This window comes from Chelonoidis abingdonii, chromosome 2 (assembly GCF_003597395.2).
Source record: "Chelonoidis abingdonii isolate Lonesome George chromosome 2, CheloAbing_2.0, whole genome shotgun sequence".
Classification (NCBI taxonomy): domain Eukaryota; kingdom Metazoa; phylum Chordata; order Testudines; family Testudinidae; genus Chelonoidis; species Chelonoidis abingdonii.
This window is the reverse complement of record NC_133770.1, coordinates 300,334,557-300,361,990: the sequence shown is the minus strand read 5'-3', so window position 1 is coordinate 300,361,990 and position 27,434 is coordinate 300,334,557. Positions and strand designations below refer to the sequence as shown.

General features: G+C 48.3%; 1 protein-coding gene across 4 annotated transcripts in view; it reads left to right on the top strand.

Annotated features, from left to right (window-relative positions):
• Positions 1–603: 603 nt before the first annotated feature.
• Positions 604–27,434, top strand: part of PPP1R16A (protein phosphatase 1 regulatory subunit 16A) — a 70,113-nt gene continuing 43,282 nt past the window's right edge. For 2 of the 4 annotated variants that reach the window (XM_075063307.1, XM_075063305.1), the window contains exons 1-3: positions 604–669; positions 20,160–20,618; positions 20,747–22,150. In XM_075063307.1, the coding sequence (XP_074919408.1) occupies positions 21,901–22,150 (250 nt within the window). In that variant the 5' untranslated portion in view covers positions 604–669; positions 20,160–20,618; positions 20,747–21,900. Of the gene's footprint in view, positions 670–20,159; positions 22,151–27,434 lie in introns of those variants that run through there. The other 2 variants (XM_075063306.1, XM_075063309.1) reach the window with 2 other exon arrangements.

Sequence of the window (27,434 nt, the reverse complement as noted above, 5' to 3'; positions counted from 1 at the left end):
GGCGGGAATGGGGAGCCCTGACCAGGCCCTGAGGCAGGTGGGGGCGGGAATGGCGGAGCCCGGCAGTGGGCCAAGGCGGGGGGGGGAATTGGGGAGCCCGACAGGGTCCAAGGCGGTGGGGGGGAAGTGGGGAGCCGACAGGGCCCCAACTTGGCGGGCGGGGGGGGAATCGGAGAGCCCAGCCAAGGCCCTGAGCAGGGTGGCGGGGGGAAATGGGGAGCCCGGCAGGGCTCCCTCCCAGGCAGGGGGAATGGTGTGGAGCCCAGCCAGCCCGCTGAGCGGAGGGGGACGGGGAATTGAGGCTTACAGCAGGCCCTTGAGTGGGGTCCCTAAGCGAGACCCGATTGTCACTAAGTGGCCGCCGTCCCCGCCCTTTTCCCCATCCTGCCCACCCTAAGGGAAAGGCGTGGGCCCAGTGGACGGCCGCCTCCCGCTGTCCGCCCTTGGGGTCTGCACGGAGCGCTTCGCCTCGGCCCCTCCTCGCGTCATCTCGCCCACACTCGACATTGGCGCCGCTGGCGCGTGACCCTGATCGCCACCAACTTCGGGCGAAGCTCCGCCCAGAGCGGGAAGTGTGGTGGGTTGCTTATGCGAGACACTGTGGGGGACCCCGCCCCTACCAGGGAAGAGACGCTGGAGGGCGGGTCCCGCGTCTTGCGCGCGGCTTGGGTTGGAGTGCAGCCGGGACGTGGCGGAGCTTGCACCGTGACAGGGGTGTGGAGGGGGCGGGGGGCTGTGATACGGGGGGGCTTCAGGAGGGGGCGGGGGGGTCTGGTGGGCTTGTTGGAGGGGCTAGAGGGGGGGGGGGTCTGTGTCCGTAGAGGATGCGGGTCCTGTGAGGTGGTGGAGCAGGGGAGAGGGTCCTGTGATTGGGGGCGGGGCTTGTTGGAGGGCGTGGTGGTCCACTGAGTGGGGGGTCTGTGAATTGGGGCAGGGGTCCTGTGTGGGGGGTTGGCTGGAGGGGGCGTCTGAGGCTCTTGTGATGGGTGGGAGGCTGTTGAAGGGGGCAGGGGGTCTGTGATTGGGGGCGGGGCTGTGGAGGGGGCTGAGGCTTTGTGATGGGGCAGTGGGGCTATGGAGGGGGTGGGGGAGCTATGATGAGGACAGGGGTCCCATTGCAGGGGGTAGGGGCACCATTACCAGTGTTTTAAAGTGACACTTGAAACTCTTGTGGCACCATTATTTCCCTCATTTCACTGTGTCCTGATACTTCTGGCAGGTGGGGGTGGAGGGAGCCCAGTTGGTCTTGCGCTGAGTGAGCAAAGAAGAGAATTCATATCGACTGAAAATATGGCAGCTATTTCTTCTCCCCACTTTTCCATAACTCAGGAACAGCAGGAGAGAGAGTGTTTTTGCCTAGCTTGGGAAACTTCAGCTGGAGCAGAGAAATGTTCTGCAAGTGAGAACATGGGGAAGGGAGGGTGATGGCTATTCGTGTATTGTTTCATGTTTGTGTTTATGGCCCCAATTAGGATCTGGGTGCTGTGTAAACATGTAAATGACATGGTCCTTGCCCGAGGGAGCTTCCAATCTAATAGGATGTCATACAAAATGTAATGGACAGGCAACAAGTAAGATATAAACAGAACTTGGTTAGCTGTTAATTTTCCCAGCTCCATTCTCTTGTTCAGGTGCAACACTCAACTTGCTTTAGCAAGTTAAGTCCCAGTCCCCTACTTCCACTCTGCCCATCATATTCGATTGGAATTCCACCACTTTGGGGGCATTTCAGTGCCTTTTGCAACACTTTTCTTGAACCTCCCTCCCTGGGTCCTTTCCTTTCCTGATTAGAATACAAGGCCCCCCAGCCGTGTTTTCCCAGTTCAGTCCAGCTTGTCATGGCTCTGAAGGCTTGTTCCCTTCCTGCTCAGTTGCTGATGCCTCTGTGGAGCATAGGAATTGCCAGAGTGCATCAGATTGCTGGTCCATCTAGCCCAGTATCTTGTCTCTTAAAGTGGCCAACACCAGATGCTACAGAGGCAGGTTAGTCCCAGAGTAAGCAGCTATGGGTTAATCTGCTCCTTGTGAAGGTCTTAATCTAATCTCTCACTATTAGTGATTTGGATAAGTCCCGAAGAAGGAGGTTTAATATACCTTCCCAAATGCTGGTTAACGAGAATATCCAGGGTTATAATATTGAATACTATCCAATAAACGTCCAGGCTTTTTTGAACCTTGCAAAGTTCTTGGCTTCAATGACATAATTTCATGAGTTCCACATCTAATTATATGTTGTGTATAAAAATATTTCCTTTTGTCAGTTAGAATTTGCCCCCTTTTAACTAAACTGAGTGTTCCTTGTTCCTGGGCTAGAAAAGAGCGAGGGAGAAGAGAGTTCTTGATCTTTGTTCTCTGGGCCATTCATTAGTTTGTATACTTTTATCATGTCCTTATTTGCCCGGCTGGGGATCCATGGAAACATGGCTGGCTTGGTCTCTCTACCCCACTGCTCCTCCCTCTCTAATATCCGTCTTCTCAGGGTGGGGACTGTACCTTTCTCTATCTTTTCAACCAGGACAGGTGCATTGTCAGTGTTAGTGACTAACAGCTTGATGTACGCAACCTGAATTTACTTAGTACAAAGTGCATCATATTTATACGGCACATGTTGGAGAACAAGATTTTCCCTTGGTGCAGGTTTGTCTACACACAGCTTTTTTGTACTCTCTAGGAACTGATGTAGTTAAATCAATTCAACCTCCTACTGTAGATGCAGTTATACAGGCATAAATGTAAATTCCAGAATTAAGTGATAGTGATAGAAACACCTGTATGCCGGTATGCCCCTCATGTCCATGCTAGAGGGCTGCACAGGTAAACTGGTACAAAACCCCAATGCTACTGCTCTCCTCCAGTCCTGTGCATACTGCTCCTGCTGATCCTATTAATTAGCTGGTGGAAGCTCCTTTGAGGATGGCAAAAGCAATGTAAGTGCTAAGTTCTAGTAAGTATTATGATGCTGATGTGATTCGCTTGCATATATCAGCATGTGGGATCAGCTTCCTTCTCCTGGGTGTAGCATAGCCCTGAAATAGGTGGTGCATCAGGAAATGTGTTAATGAGCGACAAAGTAGACTGCAAAATGCCAAAACCAGTTTTGTTCATCAAACTGGATCCGGGTAGCATTTGGCCTAGTTCTGGAGAACAGCAAAATAATCCCTGAATTTTCACCCTTCGTTGCTCACTGTATTGTTCTGCTCCGCAGGCTGTTTATTAATTTTTTTGGTGCATATTGCCATGGCAGTGAGGCTTGTGGTAAGTACTTGAGCTCTCTGAGAAATCACTAAACTGGTTCTCAGTGTGTGACAAGTCAGGTCCGTGGCCAGTGAGGATTATGGGCTGGACTTCACTTATGGTCACTTTGGTGGCATATAGATTGCAGTGCAAAATGTTGTGTTAACCTGAGTAACTGGATTACCTCTGTCTTCAACTCCACAGAGGTTTTTTAGAAGGATTTTACAGCTATGAATTTCCTCCTCACCCTGAAAGTTCCAGCTCTTTGCCGGAGAGTTTCTGATAAATTTTTTACAAGATTTATTAGAACTCCCTGAGCCTTGAACTTTAAAAGCTTGGGTTTGCCTGCCTCTGTTTGTGTCCCATCAATTAATGCTGTTCTTCAATTGAGGAATGTTCTCTTGTGGATAAAGGCAGAGGACTTGGAGTCAGAGATGAGTTCTCATAGGGTCATAGACTGTAAGGTCAGAAGAGACCATCATGATCATCTAGTCCAGAGGTTCTCAAGCTGGGGTTGTGAGCTGTCACCCTCCACCCCCAAACTCCACTTTGCCTCCAGCATTTATAATAGTGTTAAATATATAAAAAAGTGTTTTTAATTTATAAGGAGGAGGGGTCGCACTCAGAGGCTTGCTATGTGCAAGGAGTCATCAATCCAAAAGTTCGCAAACCACTGATCTAGTCTGACCTCGTGCATACTGCAGGCCATGGACCCTCACCCACCCATTCCTGGAATAGACCCCTAACCTCTGGCTGAGTTACTGAAGTCCTCAAATCATGATTGAAAGACTTCAGGTTACAGAGAATCCGCCATTTACACTAGTTGAGCCTGAGAAGGAACTAGAATTTACCAATGTGCATTGCCAACGAGCCACAGTAATTTGTCAGCAGCTCCCCAACCCCGCTCCCAGCAGCCCCGCCAATCAGTGCCTCCCCCTCCCTTCCAATCAGCTGTTTCATGGCATACAGGAGGCTCTGGGAAGTGGGGGGAAGGAAAGTGGGAGGAGAGAGGGCATGGCAAGCTCAGGGGAGGGGGCAGGAAGGGGTGGAGTGGGGGCAGGGCCTGTTGCAGAGCCAGGGATTGAGCAGTGAGCGCCCCCCCAGCCTATTGGAAAGTTGGTGCCTGTAGCTCCAGCCCTGCAGTCGGTGCCTACACAGGGAATCGCATATTAACTTCTGAAGAGCCACATGTGGTCCTGGAACCACAGGTTGGCCAGCCCTGCACTAATTTAAACCTGCAAGTGACCTGTGCCCCACACTGCAGAAAAAGGCGAAACCCTCCAAGGGTCTCTGCTGATCTTATCTGGTTGAAAATTCCTTCCCGACCCCAGATGTGGTGATCAGTTAGACCCTGAGCATGTGGACAAGACCCACCAGCCAGACATCGGGGAAAGAATCTCTGTAGTAACTCGGAGCCCTCCCTGGCTAGTGTCCCATCACCGGCCATTGCAGATATTTGCAGCTGGCAGTTGCAGCTCAACTACATGCCATTGTGGGCAGTCCCATCATACCACACCCTCCAGAAACCTCAGCCTTGAAGCCAGTGAGGTTCTTTTCCTGACTCCACAACACATTGCTTCTGGGAACTTGAACAAGTCCCTTGATTTCTCCATGTTTGTGTCCTCTTCTGTAAAATACCTGCCTCCCAGGCATGTTGTGCAGATGAATGTTTGGAAGGCAATTGGGAGTGTGACATTCTATATAATCACGGTGTGCCGGTTGAGTTTGGTAGGATTGCTCGATGCGGGGGCTGTTGTTCATCTGGTGAGCCCTAAAGCAGTCCCAAACTGTGATGTGCTTGTTGCACAATGGTGCTCTTACGCTCAAGTGAATAAGGACTGGCTTCACAGAATGCTGCACTACGAGGATATTCGATTTCAGTAAATCATAGGAAATTACGACATGTGTGACCAAATTCTGCTTCCTCTACTCGCTGCGGGAGTGACAGCGTTCTAAGGGTGATAGTGGGGAACAAGGAGAAATGAGCTTACAGTGCGCTAAGCTTGCTGAAAGTCCAATATGACGTATGGGATGCATATGGAGGTAACCACCCCTTTCTCAGGAGCTCTGGTCTGACCAGCCCTGGACTAATTCAACGTGGGAACCATGTTACCAAAAAGATACTGATAAATTAGAGGGAGTTCAGGGGAGAGCAGCAAAAATGATCAGAGGCTGCAAGGTTAGACAGAGAAGGAGAATAAGCAAATTAACCATGTTTCTGAAGGGAGCAATTATTCAGAGCAAGGGTAGGCAACCTATGGCACGGGTGCCGAAGGTGGCACTTGAGCTGATTTTCAGTGGCACTCACACTGCCCTGGTCCTGGCCACCGGTCCAGGGGCCTCTGCATTTTAATTTAATTTTAAATGAAGCTTCTTAAACATTTTAAAACCTTATTTACTTTACATACACCAATAGTTTAGTTATATATTACAGACTTATAGAAAGAGACCTTCTAAAAACGTTAACATGTATCACTGGCATGCGGAACCTTAAATTAGAGAGAAAAAATGAAGACTCGGCACAGCACTTCTGAAAGGTTGCCGACCCCTGATTCAGAATTATACAAGAGTTGGGGGGTTAGAAGTATTACTGAGAGAGAGGAAATTTAGGCTGAATCTTGATTACAAACTTCCCAGCAGTCAGACCTGTGCATCTCAGTGAGGTCTTAGCTCCAGACCCTACTGCTCTAAGGGACCTTCCTAACAGCCTCCTGCACAGGACTCTGCTGGTCTGTAGTGTCAGAGCAGCTGCATTCTGCATATTAGGCACCACTCAAGTGCCAGACAAGCTGTCATTTGTATTCCTCAGCTGGGCAAATTTGGGAAGCTGCTTTGTAGAAAGGCCTCTGCCTGCCTGGGAGGTGTGTGGCTGAGACTTTACCAATGGTGACAACCTGCAGTTCCCATTCTTAGAAAAATACTTTTAGTGAAGTGCCCCCACATAAAGCTGGCCATGTTTTTCCCACCTGAGTGCTTAAAGCATCTACCTAGAATGTTCTGATTTTCAAAAGTGCTGAGCACCTACACAGCAGTGACTTAAAGGGGAGCTGCAGGCAGGGCCGGCTCCAGGCCACAGCGCGCCAAGCGTGTGCTTGGAGCGGCATGCCGCAGGGGGCGCTCTGCCGGTGTCTGAGAGGGCAGCAGGCGGCTTTGGTGGAGCTGCCGCAGGCGTGGCTGCGGATGGTCTGCTGGTCCCGTGGCTCCGGTGGACCTCCCGCAGACACGCCTGCGGCACTCCACCGGAGCCACGGGACCATCAGACCCTCCGCAGAAACGCCTGTGGCAGCTCCACCAGAGCCGCGGGACCAGCTGACTGTCCACAGACACGCCTGCAGGAGGTCCACTGGAGCCGCGGGACCGGCGAGCGGCAGAGCGCCCCCCCACGGCGTGCCACCACGCTTGGGGCGGCGAAATTGCTAGAGCCGGCCCTGGCTGCCGGAGCTCAGCACTCCTGTAGGGCCCGTCGTTTGAAACCTGTGGCTGTTACGCGTTACAGCTAGAAATCTTAAATAGCCCCAGTCCTTCTTTCTCCTGCTATGATGGCCAGAACCGTGCCATAGAGCTAACCATCCTGATGCAGCCAAGCATGAGAGTCAGCCATCATGCTGCGTATTCACTTGCTCTTTATGTAAATATTTCATGTTCTGAAACAGTCCATCCACTCTCTGGCCTACTTTTTGGTCGAGTGCCTTCTGTTTCCAGGTAGGAGGGAGTTCCTGGTGTCTGGGCTGCCATTTCTCAGTGGAGTTCTTGCTTCGCTCCTCTGTCTTTAATCTCTTTTCGTTTGTCCACTGGACAGGATAGCGATGACAAGTGACTCCCTGAAGCTCCAAGGCAAGCTTAATGCGCTGTGGCATGATTTCTGTTGGTCTGTCTCAGAAACAAGTAAAAAAGCCCAAGCAACATGTGCCACTGTAGCTTTTAGAGAAAAAAGCATTAAAAGAAAAGATGAGCTTTCAGAGCAGGACAGAGAAGGGCATCTGCAAGGAGGTAAAATATTCATCAGGCATGTTCTTTATACTTCAGGCAGTGGGAAGTTAAAAGGAACAGCACAGTTCTCCTTAATCTTGTCTTTAGTTGTCTGCCTGCATTTGTCCAGGCTGCCTCATTGCTTTTGCCCAGCTGGAGTGGGGTCCTCAGCCTTTCAGGGTTCAGTGCACAAGGAGACCTTGCATGAAGTCATAGAAATAAGAGATGGGAAGGTCCCCTGGAGTTCATACCTCTTTCAGGGTGAGGACTGTTTCCAAAAGTGTATACCCAGCCCATTTCAGCTGAGGTTTCAATCACTTCCCTTAGGAGACTATTTTGCAGTCTGAAAACATCATTGTCAGGCAGGGTGGATTGATTTAAATCAAGGCAATTTAAATCACCAAGTGGAAAGTCTCGATTTAAATAATCAATTGTAATATTTTTTTAATTGTACTTCAGTTATTTTCTAAAGGAAGGTGCATTCTCATTGGTTGATATAGCCATTAAACAAATTGATTTGCAACTCATTAGAACCTTTACATTAATGTGGTATATTGTTTTGCTACCTAGGACGGTACACAATACATACATTTATTAAGCAATTGTATAGCTTAATATTTAATTGTATACCTTTAGTGTGTTAGAAAATGGTAAATGATATATTGCTTATTTACTAGATAAATTTTTGCTTATGATTTGTGTTAAGCTGCTTTAGGATGGTAACTGGAATTTAATTAACCACACAAAACAGCATGTAAAATTTATTTTATTAAACAAAATAACCTAGAATGTTTTGTTTACATAGACTTCTTATCAAAGCATGTTCCACATTTACAACTAAATTATAATGTTTAGACCTTAACATATTTTTTATTAAACTCCGATTTCATTATAAACAAGTTTTTAAAAAAACCTTATAATTTAAATAATTAAAAAATAAATTTAAACAAAATAATTCTGATTTATCTATTTATTTTAAAATATTTTTATCCACATTGCTGTCAGGAAATACTTCTTGGTGTCCATCCTAAATTGAGAAATCCAAAGCTTAACTTTCTCCCATTGCTCTAAATTATCCCTCCTTGGACTACGCCTTCTAGATTTTTGTCCTCAGATAGCCAAGCTAGACAGATTCAGCTCTTATAAATCTCTCCTTATAAATCAATCCCTTCAGGACCAATCACTCAGCTCTTCTCTGTATCTTTGGCCTGGTCTACACTACGTGTTTAAACCGAATTTAGCAGTGTTAAACCGATTTAACCCTGCACCCGTCCACACAACAAGGCCCTTTATATCGATATAAAGGGCTCTTTAAACCAGTTTCTGTTCCTCCCTGACGAGAGGAGTAGCACTGAAATCGGTATTGCCATGTCAGATTAGGGTTAGTGTGGCCGCAAATCAACGGTATTGGCCTCCAGGCGGTATCCCACAGTGCACCATTGTGACCACTCTGGAAAGCAGTCTGACTCGGATTGCACTGGCCAGGTAGACAGGAAAAGCCCTGCGAACTTTTGAATTTCATTTCCTGTTTGCCCAGCGTGGAGCTCTGATCAGCACGGGTGGCGATGCAGTCCCAAATCCAAAAAGAGCTCCAGCACGGACCGTACGGGAGATCCTGGATCTGATCGCTGTATGGAGAAGACAAATCTGTTCTATCAGAGCTCCGTTACAGAAGACGAAATGGCAAAACCATTTGAAACAAATCTCCAGGCTAATGAACAGAGTCCACAGCACATTGCTGCGTGACAAGCGTAACGGAAAGCCAAAGAATCAAATGGACGCTCATGGAGGGAGGGAGGGGGTACTGAGGACTCCAGCTATTCCACAGTCCCCGCAGTCTCCGAAAGCGTTTTGCATTCTTGGCTGAGCTCCCAATGCCTGTAGGGTCAAACACATTGTCGGGGTGGTTCAGGGTATATCTCGTCAATTTACCCTCCCCCCCCCCATGAAAGAAAAGGGAAAAAAATTGTTTCTTGACTTTTTTCAATGTCACCATATGTCTACTGATGCTGCTGGTAGACTCGATGCTGCAGCACTAACAGCAGCATCCTCTCCCCTCCCTTCCCTGGTGGCAGACGGTACAGTGCAGAATGACTGACAGCTGTCCTCGTCATCAGCCCGTGAGTGCTCCTGGCTGGCTGCAGGTGAGGTCGGCCGGGGCGCTGGGTAAAATAGGAATGACTCCAGGTCTTCCCGGCAGATGGTACAGAATGGCTGGTAACCGCTTCATCATAGCAACTGGGGGCTGAGCTCCATCAGCCCCTTCCTTTCATGTGTAAAGAAAAGATTCTGTCCTGCCTGGACTGTCATAGCAGCTGGAGGCTGCCTCCCTCATTTTATCTCACTAAAAGTCAGTGTTTCTTATTCCTGCATTTTTATTACTTCATCACACAAATGGGGACACTGCAATGGTAGCCCAGGAGGGTTGGGGGAGAAGGGAAGCAACGAGTGGTGTTGTTGGCAGGGCACCCCTAGAATGGCATGCAGCTCATCATTTCTGTGGGATCTGACACGGAGTGGCTGTGCTCTCTGGTACACTGGTTCTCTAGTACATTGCGCCCATATTCTAGGCAGGACTGACTCTATTTTTAGATAAAACATAAAGAAGGGAATGACCCAGGGAGTCATTCCCATTTTTGTCTTTGCGCTCCCAGCCAACCTCAGCAAAGGCCAGCCAGGAGCACCCGTGACAGCAGCAGACGGTACAGAACGACTGATAACCATCATCTCATCACCAATTCACACTGGCACAGCAGACGGTACAGAACAACTGATAACCGTCTCTGCTGCCTTGCAAAAGCAAATGAATGCTGCTGTGTAGCGCTGCAGTAACGCCTCTGTCAGTGGCATCCAGTACACATATGGTGACAGTGACAAAAGGCAAAACGGGCTCCATGGTTGCCATGCTATGGCGTCTGCCAGGGAAATCCAGGGAAAAAGGGCACGAAATGATTGTCTGCCGTTGCTTTCACAGAGGAAGGAATGAGTGACGACATTTACCCAGAATCACCTGTGACACTGTTTTTGCACCGTCATGCATTGGGATCTCAACCCAGAATTTTAATGGGCAGGGGAGACTGCGGGAACTATGGGATAGCTACGGGATAGCTACCCAGAGTGCAATGCTCCAGAAATTGACGCTAGCCTCGATACATGGATGTACACCGCCGAATTATTGTGCTTAGTGTGGCCATGTGCACTTGACTTTATACAATCTGTTTTACAAAACTGGTTTATTTAAAATCGGAATAATCCTGTAGTGTAGACGTACCCTTAGAATCATAGAACCATAGTGTTAGAAGGGACTGCAAGGGACTTCTAGTCTAACCCCTGCCAAGATGCAGGATTTGTTATGTCTAAACGTCTAAGACAGATGGCTCTCCAGCCTCCTTTTGAAAACCTCCAGTGAAGGCGCTTCCAAGACATCCCTAGACAGTTTGTTCCATTCTCCTAGTGTTCTTACAGTTAGGAAGTTTTTCTGAGATTTCATCTAAATCTGCTGTACTGTAGTTTGAACCCATTGTTTCTCTCTTGCCACAGAGGCCAGGACAAGAACAACTTTTCTCTATCTTTTTTATGGCAGCCTTTCAAATATTTGAAGATGCTATCATGTCCCCCCTTAATCTCCTCTCTTCCAAACTAAACATATCCAGTTCCTTCAGCCTTTACTTATCTGGCTTGTGATTCAGCCCTTTGATCTTCTTTGTCTCTCGGCTTTGGATCCTTTCCAGTTTTTCTATATCCTTTCTGTACATTGGTGACCACAATTGGACACAGTTCTCCAGCTAAGGCCTAACCAGTGCTGAGTAGAGCGGTATTATCACCTCCTGTGACTTGCATGCTGTGCCTCTCTTAATGCAACCCAGAATTGCATTTGCTTTTTTTTGCAACAGCATCACATTGATGACTCATGTTGAGGCTGTGATCCTCCACAACTCCCAGATCCTTCTCAGCAGTGCTGCTGCCAAGCCAGTTTTCCCCAATTCTGTATTTGAGCATTTGGGTTTTCTTCCCTAAGTGTAGCACCTTACATTTGTCTTTGTTGAATTTCATTTTGTTGTCTAGCCCAGTTCTCCAGTTTATCAAGATCTCTTTGAATTTGAACTCTATCCTCCAAAGTGTTTGTAACCTCCCCCCCCAGCTTTGTGTCATCTGCAAATGTGATCAGTCTGCTCTGTTTCTACATCCAGGTAATTAATAAAGATGTTAAATAACAACGGACACAGAACAGATCCTTGTGGAACCCTAATGTGTTATTTTTCTGGCAGCAAAGTGCCCATCATCAGCTATCCAGGGACAGTGTCACCAGTGCTATGGGAATTGGAGAGTTCTGAGGGAATACTGCCTCAAAAACGCTCTTACTTCATACAAAATATAACTCAAATGTTGTTTGCAAAAGAGCTGTCTTGATGGGAATTGTGGGCGGAAGGTATCTTTCCCCAGAAATTGCAAAAAATGAAGCATCTCCTTTGTCAAGCAGATTTCTTTGCTGCCCAGATACTGATATGGTCTGTGTCTCTTGTTTCCAAGCTTTCCAAACTACTGAATACTCATCTCCTACCGTTTGGATCTGGGAGCCATGCCTTGTACGTTTTGTTTCCCCACAAGGACTTGGTGATGACCAGATGGTACATGGTGTGGTAGTGGAGGGCAGCATTTCATATGCTGCAGGGCTGGTTTCAGATCACTTTCCCTTCAGAGCCCTGATTAATCCTTATCACAGTGTCCAACTCACCCAAGGTTCTGATGCTTTAACACAGGTAGCTGTTCGTGAATGTCTCAGGCTCAAAATTTGTGATGAAAAGTGGTTCCTCATGGCGTCAACTCAGCCAGCCACATGACAGGTCCAAGTCCTCTCCTCTGACCAACAGCTGGCTATAGACCTGCCACTGTAGCTGGGGTATCTTAAGCAGCAGTTTTTACCATTGTTTGGTTTAGACATTTCAGAGACTATTTTAGTTTTCCAAGGCTAATTCTAGAAAGTATGTCCTGGAGTCCATGCAGGGGAATGAACACAGAGTTAGACGTTCCTAGTCCTTTTTGGTTTGTCCACAGAATTCAGTGGGAACAGTTAGATCCCCGTCAGACAAGTGATCATGGAGGCCAGAGATGGGCGAAGTTAGAATTCTCTTTTGTCACTGGTGGGGGCAGGGGCAGATATCCCAAGTGTGAGTTTTTGTTTGTAGCCTTTGTGGGAATAATGTATTTTTGTGTTGTCCATTTGGGTAAAAAAAGTGTGTTTAAGAAGCCTGTGGGTTACTTTTTGGGGCTCGACAAATTCACTTGTTTGGCACCTCAGACAGCTGATTTATCTGCCGTGAGAGGGAGATTTTCCTAATGTCCTTCTTGGGTTAGGTCAAGCGCTCACAAGAGCAGTGGGGTCTCTCACAAAGGGTAGTAATCACCTGATAAGTACAAAGGTAGAAAAAACAATAGGCTCTTATTGTTTTTGTTTTTTGTATTTACATGTGTGTAGTTTGCTGGAATGTTTAAATTGTATCTCTTTTGAATAAGGCTGTTTATTCATATTTTTCTTTTAAGCAGTAGCCCTGTGTATTGTCACCTTAATGCAGAGATCATGTTTTTATGTGTTTTTCTTTCTTTTTATATAAAGCTTTCTTTTTAAGACCTGTTTGAGTTTTCTCTGGGTAGGCTAAGGTATGAAGGGAAGGGAAATTCTCTTTCTGTTAGATATACGGAGGGTGAATCTGTGCAGCCTCAGGGAAAGAAGAAAGGGGGGAGGTAAATTGCCCTCTCTGTTTTGCATTCAAGGAGTTTAAGTACAGTCTCGCCAGGATAACCCAGGGAGGGGGAGCTGGGGATGAGATAAGAGGAGACAAGAGGGGAGGTTGTTTTCCCTTTGTTGTAAGACTCAGGGCATCTGAGTCTTGGGGGTTCCCCAGGGAAGGTTTGGGGAGACCAGAGGGTGCCAGAGAGGGGAAATCTGGCTGGTGGCAGCGATATCAGATCTAAGCTGGTAATTAAGCTTGGAGGTTTCATGCTAGGCACCCACATTTTGGACGCTAAGCTTCAGAATTGGGATTTATGCTTATGATACCCCCTAGTGTCACTAAAGCCTTGGGCTGGAACAATCATAACGTAAGAAATGACTGGATTTATTCGGACATCAGTAGTTTAGAAGTTGGTGCTTGTAAATCATGGTGAAGGCTGGAGGCTGTATGGTAGCCAAAGACTCGGAAAGGTGATTCAGTTGTCCAGAGGGCAGGTTTGTGTTAGGCCATGTCTACACTAGCCCTTATGGTGACACAACTTTTGTTGCTCGGGGATGTGAAAAAAACACCCCCTGGCATAAGCGCTTGTGTGCACAGCACTATGTTGTTCGGAGATGCTCTCCTGCTGACATAGCTGCTGCCGCTCATTGAGCTGGTTTTATTATGTTGACAGGAGAGATCTCTCCTGTTGGCACAGGGCCGCCCAGAGGATTCAGGGGGCCTGGGGCAAGCAATTTTGGGGGCCCCTTCCATAAAAAAAGTTGCAATATTATAGAATACTATATTCTCATGGGGGCCTGGGGCAAATTGCCCCACTTGTGCACCCCCCCTCCCCCGGGCAGCCCTGCGTCGGCATAATGTGGCTACGCAGGCACTCCCACAGTGGCACAGATGTATCAGTACAGCTTGTAAGTGTAGACATGGCCTTCGTCTGTGGCTTGCACATAATGCAGACCCTTTAGTAATGTTTTATGAGATCTTATAAAAATGTTTTCTGCCGGAGTATTTAGCACTGTGGCCTTGTTCCACTATGGGAAGGAAAAGCACCCAACCAGAAAGGGCTTCAGGATTTCTGTTCCCGCTTGCATTGTGCTGATTTTCTTTGACCTGGTAGGACTGAATGTGAGTCACACTGGAACTCATCACCACCACTCGTGCGTAAGACCTGTGGGGCTTCTCTTGGCGTTCCCCCTCACTTAGCTTAGCACACTGTTTCTGCTGCGTGTCTGGTTCCTGCCAGCCTCAGGTGTGAGGCACATAGCCTGAAAAGTCTAAGCTGGCTATCTCCTGCTTCTCCCAAATCTCTGGTTTTCCACAGGCATCCCACCCTGGGTGATTTTGAATCTGGTTTTACTCTCTTTGTGTACCAGATACTCCTTTCTTGCTGTTGACACCTCATTTGTTGCTGGAAGTGTGGTGCTCCATCGCCTCCTGTAGACCAGCGACAAATTTTGGCTTCTGCTTGAAATTGAACACTGATATTGGCAATTGCTGCTGCTTTTCTTCTGCTGCAGATTTACCAGATATTAGGCCCTGGGGTGGTTCCCTGATATGGGTACGGGCAGAGCCATGTTGCTGTCTGGAGTGTCAAGAGGAAAAGCTGACCTCAAGAGTGAAAGTTTGGGGACAATGCGAACTTGAGGAGTTTCACAGACATCAGAAAACTCGCTCCCCCCATGCCCTCCCAGTCCCTCAGCCTGGTGCTGAATGTTTGTGTGTTCCTGAGTCGGCACATTTCAGCAGCTATCTATATGGCTCAGTTATTCTGCTCTTCTCATCTGCAGATCTCAGACCACTCCACAGCGGGGGGTGAGCAGCATTATTCCTAGCTTACAGATGGGGAGGCTAGGTGGCCAACGTTACGCAGTGAGTCAGTGGCAGAATTGCAAATAGGACCCGGCTCTTTAAGAAGGCAGGCACTACAACAGTTCATGCAATATTGCCCTTGCTGCATTTGCTTTGTATACACAGTCTTAAAGATAAAGAGACTTTGGCCACAAGTGAAATAAATTTGGTCTCAGTCTAATCCTTAGTGAATGTTTACCCACAGCATAAAACCACCCCACAGAAATTGGTCCAACTGGCCGTCTGACCTGGATACAAGTAACTGGCCTTCTGCCTGCTCAGTCCTGGGTCCAGGCGCAGACCCCTCAGTAAGCACAGGTAGAAATGCAAGTGCCCAGGCTCCAGTGCCACGTGGTGCTGCTTTATGCTGACTAAGAGGTCAATGGTAATAACTTGAGCGCTTTAGGGAATTAAAATATCTCCTACCAAAGCTGGTTAAAAATGTTCTGATGGAACCCTTTCTGAGCAGGCAACCTCAGGAGGCAGCTGCCCAGGGAGTTGGGCAGCTGGGGCCAGGCTGAAAAATTCTGCAGTTATTCTCTGGAATTTTTCAGAATTTTTCCTCCTGTGAAAAATCTGGGTCTTTTTGGTTTGTTTTTGTACTGCTTGTCCCAGTGTAGAATGAAAGATTCCCCCACCCCTCAACTGAAAGTTTCTACAGGAAGGAGGCTGAGCTGGCCAGAAAACAGGCTCTCCTACTTTGTCAAAGCCCTGCTCCTGGCAGGGGCATGCAGTAGACTCCCCAGTGCCCACTCCTTGTTTTGCAGCCATCCACCATTCCCATAATGCCTTCCACAAAACACATCACCTGCTTCTCTTTCCCGGACTGAACGCTGTCTCCTCCGCAACCCCCAGTCAGCAGGTATGACCAGCAGTTTGGGTCAGGTGTGGGGAAAGAAAGTGATGCACTGAATCTTGGCCTTTGGGGTCGGAGGCCATTGAAAGGTTTGGCAGGATTTCCCCAATTGACTTGACCCAGCTGTGTCAGGAAGACTTTGGCAGAGGTCTGGAGCTTCCAGGACTGGACTACTAAGTGGGGCTGAATTGAGGTACTCTGGCAAGTGTGTGTGAGATTGTGCAGGACTGCAGTAGCTCTGCAGTGTGGGAAGAAATGACTGAGATACATGAACAGACATCAAGAATAATAACATTAAAAAAACAGTTGAAGAACCCTTCAACCTCCCTGGTCACTCAATTACAGACCTAAAAGTCTCAATACTCCAACAAAAACCTTCAAAAACAGACTCCAACGAGAAACTGCAGAATTGGAATTAATTTGCAAACTGGACACCATTAAATTAGGCTTGAATAAAGACTGGGAGTGGATGGGTCATTACACAAAGTAACTATTTCCTCATGCTAGTTTTTTCCCCTACTGTTACTCACACCTTCTTGTCAACTGTTGGAAATGGGCCATCCTGATTATCACTACAAAAGTTTTTTTTCTCCTGCTGATAATAGCCCACCTTAATTGATTAGTCTTGTTATAGTTGGTATGGCAACACCCATTTTTTCATGTTCTCTGTGTGTGTGTGTATATATATATATATATATATATATGTTTTCCTACTGTATTTTCCACTGCATGCATCTGATGAAGTGGGTTTCAGCCCACGGAAGCTTATGCCCAAATAAATGTGTTAGTCTCTAAGGTGCCACAAGGACTCCTCATTGTTTTTGCTGATACAGACTAACACAGCTCTCACTTTGAAACCTTTAGCCTTATTATTATTTATGACTGACACCGTAGATGTGAGCGATGCTTTACAAAACAAGGAAATCACAAGGCGGAATCCCTGCTCGGAGGAGTTTACAGTCTACATTAACAGAACAACAGGAGACAGCAAAACAGGGTGTGTGAAGGTGAAAACAGTACACACGTGCAGGAATGCCTGTGAGCTGAGGGTGCCACTGTTTTAAATATATGCAAAATCATAGCTTGCCATGACCAATCCATAGTCTGAGTCCCCAGTTTAAAAAATTGTCCCGTGGCAGTTAATCTTATTAAACAACTGAACCAATGGGGATCAGATCTCTTAAATATACAAAATAATCCAGTAATCCTGTGTATTTGCCCTTTGACTGGAGAGCAGGTTTTCATGGAACTCTACATACTCTTCAGGAATATGCTGTTTGCTCCATCAGGCTGTGATCTCATCCATCTCCTAAACAGGAGTGGTGGATGTGCCCTAAAGGTGGGGGGGAGGTACAGGTGCCTGAACCATGGCCCTGCCCCCCCCCATGCTGTGCCCCACATCACCCCTTCTCACCATGCCCCTGGCTTTGCACCGTCTCTTCCCCCGAGGCCCCGCTCCTGTTCCACCTCTTCCCCCCACCCCAAGACCTCACCCCCTGCTTGCTCCTCTCTACCCCCTTCTCCCCTGCCATCGCTTTCCCTTATGGCCCAGAAAAAGTGGGAGAGCATAGCCCTCCTACTTTAAAAAGGGGGGGCCATCCTCCCCCCACCCGGTTCCAGCATCCCTGCTCCTAAACTAAGCCTGTTTAGGTCACTGGTTAGAGAAGACATCCAGGTGCTGCAGGAAATGGTATTGGTGATTCAACATTCTTCCGAGTCAGGATTGAACTAACACCCCAGCATACTGTTGGGAGTCCCGTGCTGCCTTTCAGACAAGGATCCAACTCCTTCTTGCTTGCAATCCTGGGCACCTTCCAATTTGGAAGTTACATTCTGCCCCGGCTTCCTCCACTGTGGTTTTAATGGACACTCCACTCCTAAACTGTTGTGTATCTTTCGGCTGCTGTTAAACAGCTGCTGCATTTCATCTCAAAGGTGGCTGTATTTCAGTGTTGGACAAAATAACTACTGTATGTGTGGTAAAAATATTTGAGATGCTTCTGAAGGAAAGGTGCTGTATGAAATATGAGATCACTGTATCTGATTCTGATTTCAGGAGTTCCACCAGAGTAAATGTAGAGTAACTCTGCTGATGTCTGTGAAATTATTTTGGATTTACATCAGTGGAATTGAGATTAGATTCTGGCACATTTTGTCACTACACAATGCTGCACTTAGAGCAACCATTCTAGCCACAACAATCATATTCTAGAAAGGTCTTTTGAAAAAAGTAGTGTATTATCTTCTGTTAGGACCATACATGCTGTATCACTGCCTCTTCTGTTGTCTGGCAGCCGGGATCAGTGTTGTGGGTACCACAGAAAATAGGGCAGAGCCCTGGTTTTGTTCTTATGGTGGTAAAATATAATGTGTCTTAATGGAAAATTAAGGTTTTGTCTCTCTAATTTGCATCTGCCTAGTGCATTTTCCTTGTCAACATATGTCTGCTCTCGGTGCCAAAGCTTTAAGCTAAACCTAAAAATGTTTAATGAAGTTCAGAATTGTGGTGAAATTCTTCATCCTTCTCCCCCATTCCCCAGTGAATGTGAGCCTTAAGGACGAACTAAGCACATTCCTGTTTGTTTTTCCTTAGTGATTTTGGCTTTTGGAGGGAGATTATGGGTGTCACAGGAATTCTTGTTTGTCGTGCTATATATGGCATTTCTCCTGAGCTGTTCTGATTTAGTTCCTCCTGTTTGGGAGCCCCATTTTTCCACTAGTCACGCTGTGCAGACACACATTTCGACCAGACTCATGGATCAGGCTGATCACTTCAAGAAGCAAGCTGAAACTGTTCTGAAACAAATCCCAGTGGCTAAGTATTCTGGTTTCTGCTGCTGTGAAGTTCTTGTAAGTCAGTGTTGTAACAGAGGTGCTGCTTTATGCTGCTGCCAGTATCTGCCTTTAGGTCTCTTGCCCAATGATGTAAATCAGTGGTGTGACCTCATCTGGAATACTGTCTGCACTGCTAGCAGAGGCAGATTAGCCAGTGGGCCAACGGGGCCCCGGGGCCCTGGCCAATGGGGGGGGCGGGGCTGGAAAAATGGGTGTGGCCCGACACGCTCAGCCTCCTGCTTCTGGGCTTAAACCAATCTTTAACTAAGAGACCATGGTGAGACTTAATAGGGGGTAGATTATTCCACGTCTACTACTGTGGGATTTTTACACCTTCCTCTGAAGCATCTGGTGCTGGCCACTGTCCGAGATGGGTTACTGGGCTAGATGGACAGTGGTCTGTCCAGTTTGGCAGTTTCTATGTTTCTGTGACTCTTGTTGACTGGCTGAGTGTGTGGTGTGTAGCTCAGGTTTTGCTCTCACTGCTGATCCGTTCCGAATGGCTGATACCAAGAATAGACTGGGAAAAGGCTGGTGAATATTTGGGACCACCCCACTGTGTGATTGCAGTTGTGCAGTGTTCTCCCATGGGAAGTGGTGGACAGGAGAAAAGGTGACCTTGTGGTTGTAGGGTCACCTGGGTTCCTTTCCCAGGTCTGTTACAGACTGGCTGTGACCTTGGACATCTCTGTGCCTCAGTTTACTCATTGGTAAAACGGGGATGATAATTCTGACCCACCTTGCATTATTAAGGGTATTACCATGGCATCAAGGAGCCCCAGCCATGGATCAGGCCTCCATTGCGCTAGGGGCTGTACAAATAGAGAACAAAGAGGCAGTCCCTCCCCCAAGGGGCTAGCAGTGTTTTGGGCTCTCCCAAGGGCAAAGTGTGTGTTGCTGTTCACAGCTAGACTGGGACTGCTAAGAGAGCCGGGAGCAGTCCTGCCCTGGCCCCAGAGGTACACTTTAGACCTAGTAAGTTTCTTCCCTTCTCTGATTCAATAATAAGAGGCCTCGGCCAATTCTGGAAACTTCATATCCTCAGGTAAGTAAATAATCTTTCCCTTGTTGGCAGGGACTAGTGACCCTTCAAGGAGAAGGAAAGGGTTTGTTTCCATACTAGGCTGTTACATAGGAGCTTTCCTGGTGGGGTGGCTACGGTTACTGCTTTGAACTGCAGAACATTCTTCAAATAAAGTCTGAGACAATGAAATCATGTGCTTGGGAGATGGAGCAGCCGTGTCTCTGTGGCTCACCCTTTGGGGGTCAGACACCTCTGTAATCAGCTAACTCAGTGCAGCTCTGTTCCTAGAGGAAACTTTTATTTTTTTCCTCTTGGTGCTCTGAATGCCAGCCTACCCGAGCAGCACCCTGGCTTGCAGGGGAGGCTGCGAGTTTCCAAGCCTTGGCAGGTCTGCCGGAATGCTGCTGGCAGGGAGGTGTGCTCAGCAGGGTTGGACGGTGCGGGCAGCTTCAGTGAGGGAGAAAGAAGCTTTCAATTGCTACTGGCAAAGCTCTGAGTAATTTGCTTAAACTTTGATTGTAGGTTAATCTTGGATTAAGAGAGGGCAAAAACAGCATCGGGTGGGTGCAGAGAGGGGTCAGGGTCTTGCAGGGAGGGGCAGGCTCTCTCCCCTCAGCAGTGCCCTAACCCCACTCTGGTTTTTTCCTTGTTCTTTTCTTTGCAGGAGTCCTGAAGCTCCACTCTCCGAGGATAGCGGGAAGCTCAGCCCAGCTTTCAAGTGTCACTGTGGCTGACTGCAGGGAGGGAGGAGTTGCCAGCTAGTCCAGCAAGGCTGCCTGAGCTCTTGCAGGGGCTGCCAGGATGCAATCCGATGTTTAGAGCTCCAGCTCCTGTGCTGCTTTCCTTTGTGTCTACCCCGGGGAGGGGAAGTGCAAACAGACCGCTTCCTCTTGGAGGGCTTTCAAGCGGCTCCAAGGGAAGCACGTTAATTTGCAGAGCACCAGGGAATGTGGAGTGAGGGATTCTCCCTCTGACAATGAGGATCCATGTTCTCAAAGTTCACTGAGCACCTGGAAGTGGCAAAGACTGGAGACCACATGGAAGAAACGAATGCAGAAGGGATTTCTCCCTGCAACGGCTGTAACAGGATTGTACAGTGCTGTGGATATGGTGACACAGAGGGGTGTGTGGATCTGCCTTTTCCTCCCATTTCTTCTGCTTGATATTTGATCTCGGTCCTTCGGGGGCTGCTGGTTTATGGTGGTAATAGGCACTGAATATTCACTGGTGTTTATCTCTTCCATTGGGCAGCTTTGAATGATCTCTGTGGGGAGGACACAGCAGCCATAGACAGCTTTCTGGAACAACCTGTCGGTTCCGGTGCTGGGAGGAGCTGCTTGGAATGAGGGCAGCTGCAGCTAAGTCATCAGTACATTTTCCCCTTGTTTACCCCCCCACGGCCTTGCTTCATGAACACAGGAGGCAAAAGGGAGGACGTTAGCCAAGTAATTAGCCTCCAAGCATGGACTTGGTGGCAGACAAAATAACTTTGTAATAATTCCCACCGTGAGTGTGCCTGAGAATCCGTCCAGCCTTCCTCTGTACTATGAATTGCTGGGGTGTAAAGGCTCAAGTGGGGTGGCACCCCACTAACTTAATACAGGATTGAACAGTAGTGCTGCTCTGGGGAGAGACACAGATTTCCCAACTTAACCTCCCAAGCCTTCTGTCTGCTCCCAAAGAGCAGTGTGGACAGAGAACTGACTGGGCTAGCTCAGACCTTTGAGGTGACTGTCTGGATAGCTATATCTCCATGGCTCTTAATTTAATTGTCTACCTTTACCTTTGAATCCACTCAGGCAGAGCCGAGAGGGCATTGTACGGGTATCTTTGGCCCTCCTATGAAAAGGTGTGCAGGTGAAAAGAGGCTGCAAAGATCCTAAACCCAATGAATGAAGAGTCTGTTGCTGCTGCTCGTTGTCCCTGCGTGGCCGTTTGCTGGGCTGAGGGGGTAGGAGCGAGAGCCTCTCTCACCAATGGTACAGTGCATGTTACTTGTTTGCTGGTTTGCATGGTGAGTGTTTTTTCTGGAAAGATTGCTGACTCCCAACTCATGGGAAAGACCCTAGGTGTTTGAGGCCTGGGAAGACCATCAAACCACTCAGGGAGAAACGAGAGAGGGGGGTGGTTATGGAGCAGAACTCTCTATCTCCAAAAGGGGTGGCAGAGCCCCAGAAAGCAGCCAGGATCCAGGTATAAGACAAGTTTGTACCATTCATGTTCTCTGAGGCTGTGGCCTGGCGACAGACCATTTGAAGTGGTGCAGGTGATGCCCTCTGGAGGCAGGGATCCTCACGCCTCTCTTCTATACACGCCTGGGCTTTCTTCCCAGTGCCTTGGGGCTCCTGTGTCTGGAATCGAGACCTCAACGAGGAGCAGTCTGTGTTCCCTTCCCTGCAGCAGCCATGGCGGAGCACCTGGAGCTGCTGGCTGAGATGCCAGCAGTGGCCAGGATGAGCACCCAGGAGCGGCTGAAACATGCACAGAAGCGCCGGACGCAGCAGCTGAAGAAATGGGCACAGTTTGAAAAGGAGGCTCACGGCAAGAAGGCTAGAGCAGAAAAGAGAAAGAAAAACAGCAGCAAGGAGAAGCGAGTGCTGTTTCCGGAGAGCATCAAGCTGCTGGAGGCAGCATCTCGCAATGATGTGGAGGAAGGTAGGAAGGGCCAGTACTCCCAGACTGAGTGTAAGAGGTGGGGGTGGGGGCATAGGCACTATGTCTGAGGGGTGCAGGATGGTGGTGGGGGATCGCGGGTGTCCCCATAAGACTTGGGAGGCTTCATTTTAAAAAATATCTTCAAGCAGAAATTGTGGTTCAGAAATGACGGGACTAGCAATGGAATCTGAAGGCCTCTAGGGTTGGACTCCATAGGTCGTGTGTGGTAAGCAGCTGCATCACTGCCTGTGCTTAGATCTAGGGGCTGGAAAGATCAACTCGCTCCTAAGCAAGAAAGGGCCCATTGTGGGATGATCTTTTGATGTGGGCTTCTTTCCGCTGGAGGAAGAACTGAGTGATTTTATCGAAGGGTGCAGACTATTTACATAGCGTCGGGCCCTGATGAGTTTGGGCCCTGGTAGTGGGTCACCTTCTCTTGTTGCAGGGAAATCCCATTTCCCCATTCCATAGAGCATGTAGATAACGCTGCCCATTCCTGTATGCTTATTGTTTTTGATAACACAACTGGCTCCGGGCAGGGCTCCCACGATTGGCTCTGGGGCCACATTCATCCTTCCCCACTTTGTGGGATTGGGTAATTCTTTGTGGGGGGGAGGGAGGCAAACAACCCAGGATGGAAAGGTGGCATTTGGACTCCATCAGACTTGATTTAAATAACACAAACGATAAAGAAATGACGGGCAGCGTGCTGAAAGGCGATGGTTCTGTGACAGCAGTCTGCTTTCAGTGTACCTACAGAACACCTTGTTCTGTTTACACTAATCTCTTGTTTGAAATCACTGCCGCCTATCTGGGCACTGTCCTGTGACTCACTGCGTGTCCTCGGCTGCCATTGAGCAGGGAGAGCAGAGGAGCCTGTGAGGAATGGGCCTGGGTGCCTTTGTCTCATCTGAATGGCATCGAGGGGAAAGCGGCTACACCAGAAAGCACTCGATGTCACAGATCACTCTTACCCCTCCGCATTTCTAGCTCTTCTGGGTTCACCTCAGGCTCCCTTAACATTTTGTTTTAAAATAGTGGCAAATCCAGAACAGCAAAACACCTGCACAGCTACTCCAGTGCCCGCTCTGGCTAGCAGGAGGCGCTAAAAGGAATGGCAGAGGAGTACTGGCTTCATCCTTAACAGGAGTCACTGTACCAAATGCGGAGCTGCCTGACATTACTTTGGCTGTGCTTTGTTGCCCCAAATCTTTGCCCCAAGTTGTTGGTCCCCTGAGGCTCCCTTTTCTCGTACGGTGCACTGCAGCCTGCAAAACAGAGCTAAACTCCTTGGTGGGCTTCAGTTGGTGGCGCACAGCCTCCAAGGGAAAAGTCAGGTCCAGAGGAAAGCTGGGGAGAGCTGGCTTTGTTTCCTGCTACTGTGAAGAACACGTGTCCCAGGCCACAAGGTGAAATTTGCCTATGTTTTTTTTTGACATTCAATTTATAGGCTTGATGCACCAAAGAAGAGACGTGACCGGGCGAAGTTGGCAAAGAGCGGGGGGATGGGGAAGAGGTCATAGGTCTCTTCAGTCTCTAACTTCTCTGATTTATTAAGTCATATCTGCTCCACCTGCTTCTGCAAATGCAGGATTTTCCCTCTAGTGTCTCTTTCATATACAGAATGGTGCAGAGGGCACAAGTAGCTACAGAGTTTGACCTAGCAAGGAGGTTTGGTGCCAGTAAGCAGCTGGATTTAATGAGGCAAAACTCATCTCTGACCAGGTCTACACTGCGACTTTAAATCGGTTTAATGGCCGATATACCGATTTAACGCTGTATCCGTTCACACGATGTCGTCATTAATATCGAGTTAAACGGCTCCTTAAATCGATTTCGGAACTCCTCCCAAACGAGAGGAGTAGCGCTAAATTCGATAGCGATAACTCGGATTAGGGTTCGTGTGGACGGAAATCGACGTTATTGGCCTCCGGGCGGCATCCCAGAGTGCAGCACTGACCGCTCTGGACAGCAATCTGAACTCGGATGCAGCGGGCAGGTAAACAGGAAAAGCCCCGCGAACTTTTGAATTACATTTCCTGCTTGCCCAGCGTGGAGCTCTGATCAGCACGGCTGGCGATGCAGTTTGAAATCGAAAAAGAGCTCCAGCATAGACCGTACGGGAGATACTAGGTCTGATCGCTGTATGGGGAGACAAATCTGTTGTATCCAGCTCCGTTACAGAACACGAAATGCCAAAGCGTTTGAATAAAAAACTCCAGGATACACAGCGCTGTGTGACAAGCGTAACGGGAAGCCAGAGACTCAAATGGACGCTCATGAAGGGAGGGAGGGGGTACTGAGGACTCCAGCTATCCCACAGTCCACAGCAGTCTCTGAAAATTATTTGCATTCTTGGCTGAGCTCCCAATGTCTGTAGGTTCAAACACAGTGTCTGGCGTGGTTCAGGGAACAGCTCCTCAGTTTATTTCCCCCCACCACCACGTGAAAAAAAAAAAGGAAAAGATTGCTGTGCTATGGCGTTTGCTCAATGCACTCCGCGAAAAAGGCGCCAAAGGGTTGTCTGCTGCCTTCACAAAGGGAGGGGTGAGGCTGTACCCAGCACCACCCGGGGCAGTGTTTTCTGCCCCATCAGGCACTGTGCTCTCAACACGGAAGTGGGAACTATGGGATAGCTGAGGAACAGCTACCCACAGTGCACCGCTCCTGAAATCGATGGTAGCTTTGGACCATGGACGCAAACAGTCGATTTCGGGATCCCACTGTGGACGCGCTAAACTGATTTTATTAGATCTGTTTTGTAATATCGGTTTAAGCTAATTCGAAATAATCGTGCAGTGTAGACGTACCCTCTGTCTCTTGCAGTTGGGTGATCTTGGTTAAAGGGCAGGTAGTGTTGCAAATCTTACCGATATTTAACACGGGCCTGGTGAGAGAGAAGCCCAACAGGTTGAGGGTTTAGAAAGAAAAAATGAGTCTAGGTGTTTTCAGCTGCTGCCACAGACACATCAGAATTATATTCCGTAAATCACAGACTTTGATTTGCCTTTTTTTAAACTGATTTCTGTAGAATCCCAGTTCTTGTTAATGTTCGTTTCCTGAGAACTTTTTGACTAGAGTTCTAACAAAATCTTGCTGGCTCTGGTGGTTAACGGAGCCATTAAATAATGGGCAGCTGCTTGAGCTCTATACAGTATTGAGAGTCGATTCAGTATTAGCAAAATGACATGAGAAAATGAACAGCAAACCTTTTCAAACTACACGGATTACACTGCTTTTTGGTTCTCTGCTGGACATTACATTGTCAGCTGAAGATGAGCTAACGGTGTTAAAAGAAGTATTAACTTAACAGTGACCTATAGTTAACTACTGTATGTATCCTTATCATCACTAGTGACAGGTCTGGCTCCAGGCCCCAGCGCGCCAAGCGCGTACTTGGGGCAGCATGCTGCGGGAGGCGCTCTGCCGGTTGCCGGGAGGGCGGCACGCGGCTCCAGTGGACCTCCCGCAGGCGTGCCTGCAGAGGGTCCACTGGTCCCGCGGCTCCATTGGAGCATCCACAGGCAAGCCTGCGGGAGGTCCACCGGAGCCGCGGGACCAGCGAGTGGCAGAGCGCCCCCCGCTGCGTGCCGCTGTGCTTGGGGAGGCGAAATAGCTAGAGCCGGCCCTGACTAGTGAATACAAAAATGTACAAACTGCTTGCCTAATGGAGGGATTACTAGACACCTGTAGCCTGAGGATTAATCCAGGCTGCTATTTGCACTAGTCACAGGTGACAGGTCCTTTCCCTTAGTGCTTATATAAATTATTCAGCTGTACAGATGAGGTTAATGAATCACATGACTAGAAACATACAGCCTTCATTTAGCAACAGCTGTGAAAGGAGTGTCCCAACCCATCATGTCCTGAGGCAATGCGCTGCTAAGAAGCCTGTCACCCCAGCTGCTGAGAATGATGAAGGGAACCGTTCCTGGGACCCTCCTCTGTGTCTTGTATTAGCCTCTGGCTAGCAGGCTTCTGTTCATTAGAAGCATTCCCCTTGCCCGTTTCTGGCTTTTGAAAGAGTGAATGAGTTTACCCTTCCCACCCCTCCCCTCTTGGCTGGAGGTGGTTTGCTGGGAGTTGCCTCTTCTCTACCTTACCATATTCCTCTCTCAACCTCCTTTATTTGTGGGCTTGGCAGACTGGTCCTCCTCAGTTCCTGCTTTTACTGCTGTTCATTGGTTACTCAAGCAACAGCAGAGTGAATGTGCCGAGAGTCCTGTCACTTTCACTGCTGCCCCCACAGGGTTCTGCCTCATGTTAATTTCTTAATTCTTTCTCTGCTTTGGAGAGCCGGAGGCCCTGGAGCTGTTTGCAGACTCAGAAAGACAACACTGCATCAGGTCAAATTTGGGAGGTTCCCTTCATAACTACAAGGGCTAGAAACATAGAATGGGTGGCTTAGCCACCTCACCGTGCTTGTCAGGAACTCTTTTCCACTTGCTATTGACAAGTGGACAAATGGATTCCCTCTTAACGCTCTTACTCTCCATTGGCATTAAGCAATTTACAACAACATATTTTTTCCCCTCCTCTCCCAGCACAGTTTCCAAGTGAAAGAGGGGAGGCACTGTCTGCCTCTACCCCTCCCTCTGGCCTGACTAGATAATGACACAGTATGGTCCTCAAATGAAAAGGCAGACTGGCTAAAAATAGAAATGATGTTAACCAGCTGAATGTCTTCAGGACTCGGTTACAGACTCTAGTGAAGGAACAGAAAAGGGGCTTTGTGGCTTTTTGCATTAAACTTCACAGGAAGGAAAACTACTGGCTCAGCTGGCCTGGAGGCTGACTCTCTCTGTCCATATGATAGGTGTAGCTTCTCTACATTGTCCTGCCAGTTGGACGGCTGACCTCTAGTGGCTTGGTCTCTGTGTGGGGTTGCCAACCATCCAGGATTGTCCTGGAGTCCCCAGGAATTAAAGATTAATTTTAAATTAAAGATTATGTCATGTGATGAAACGTCCAGGAATATGTCCAACCAAAATTGGCAACCCTATCTCTGTGGCCTGCTCAGACCTTCGCCTCTCTGCCCCCAGGACTGGACTTAGGCCACTAAATTGCCATCTGACAGGGCAACAGCTCCTGCCCATTACTGACCTGAGCCCTGTTTGAGAGGAAAGGCTCTGTATACCCTCCTCAGACTATGATTGCCGCAGGATAGTGTTTGGTAATTGTTCCTCTGCCCCTAAGAGCCCTCTCTGGAGGTTATCTTAAGGGCCTATTTTATCCCCTCCTGTTCAACAGATATATCAGGCCATTGGGAAGGTAGGGAGGCTGT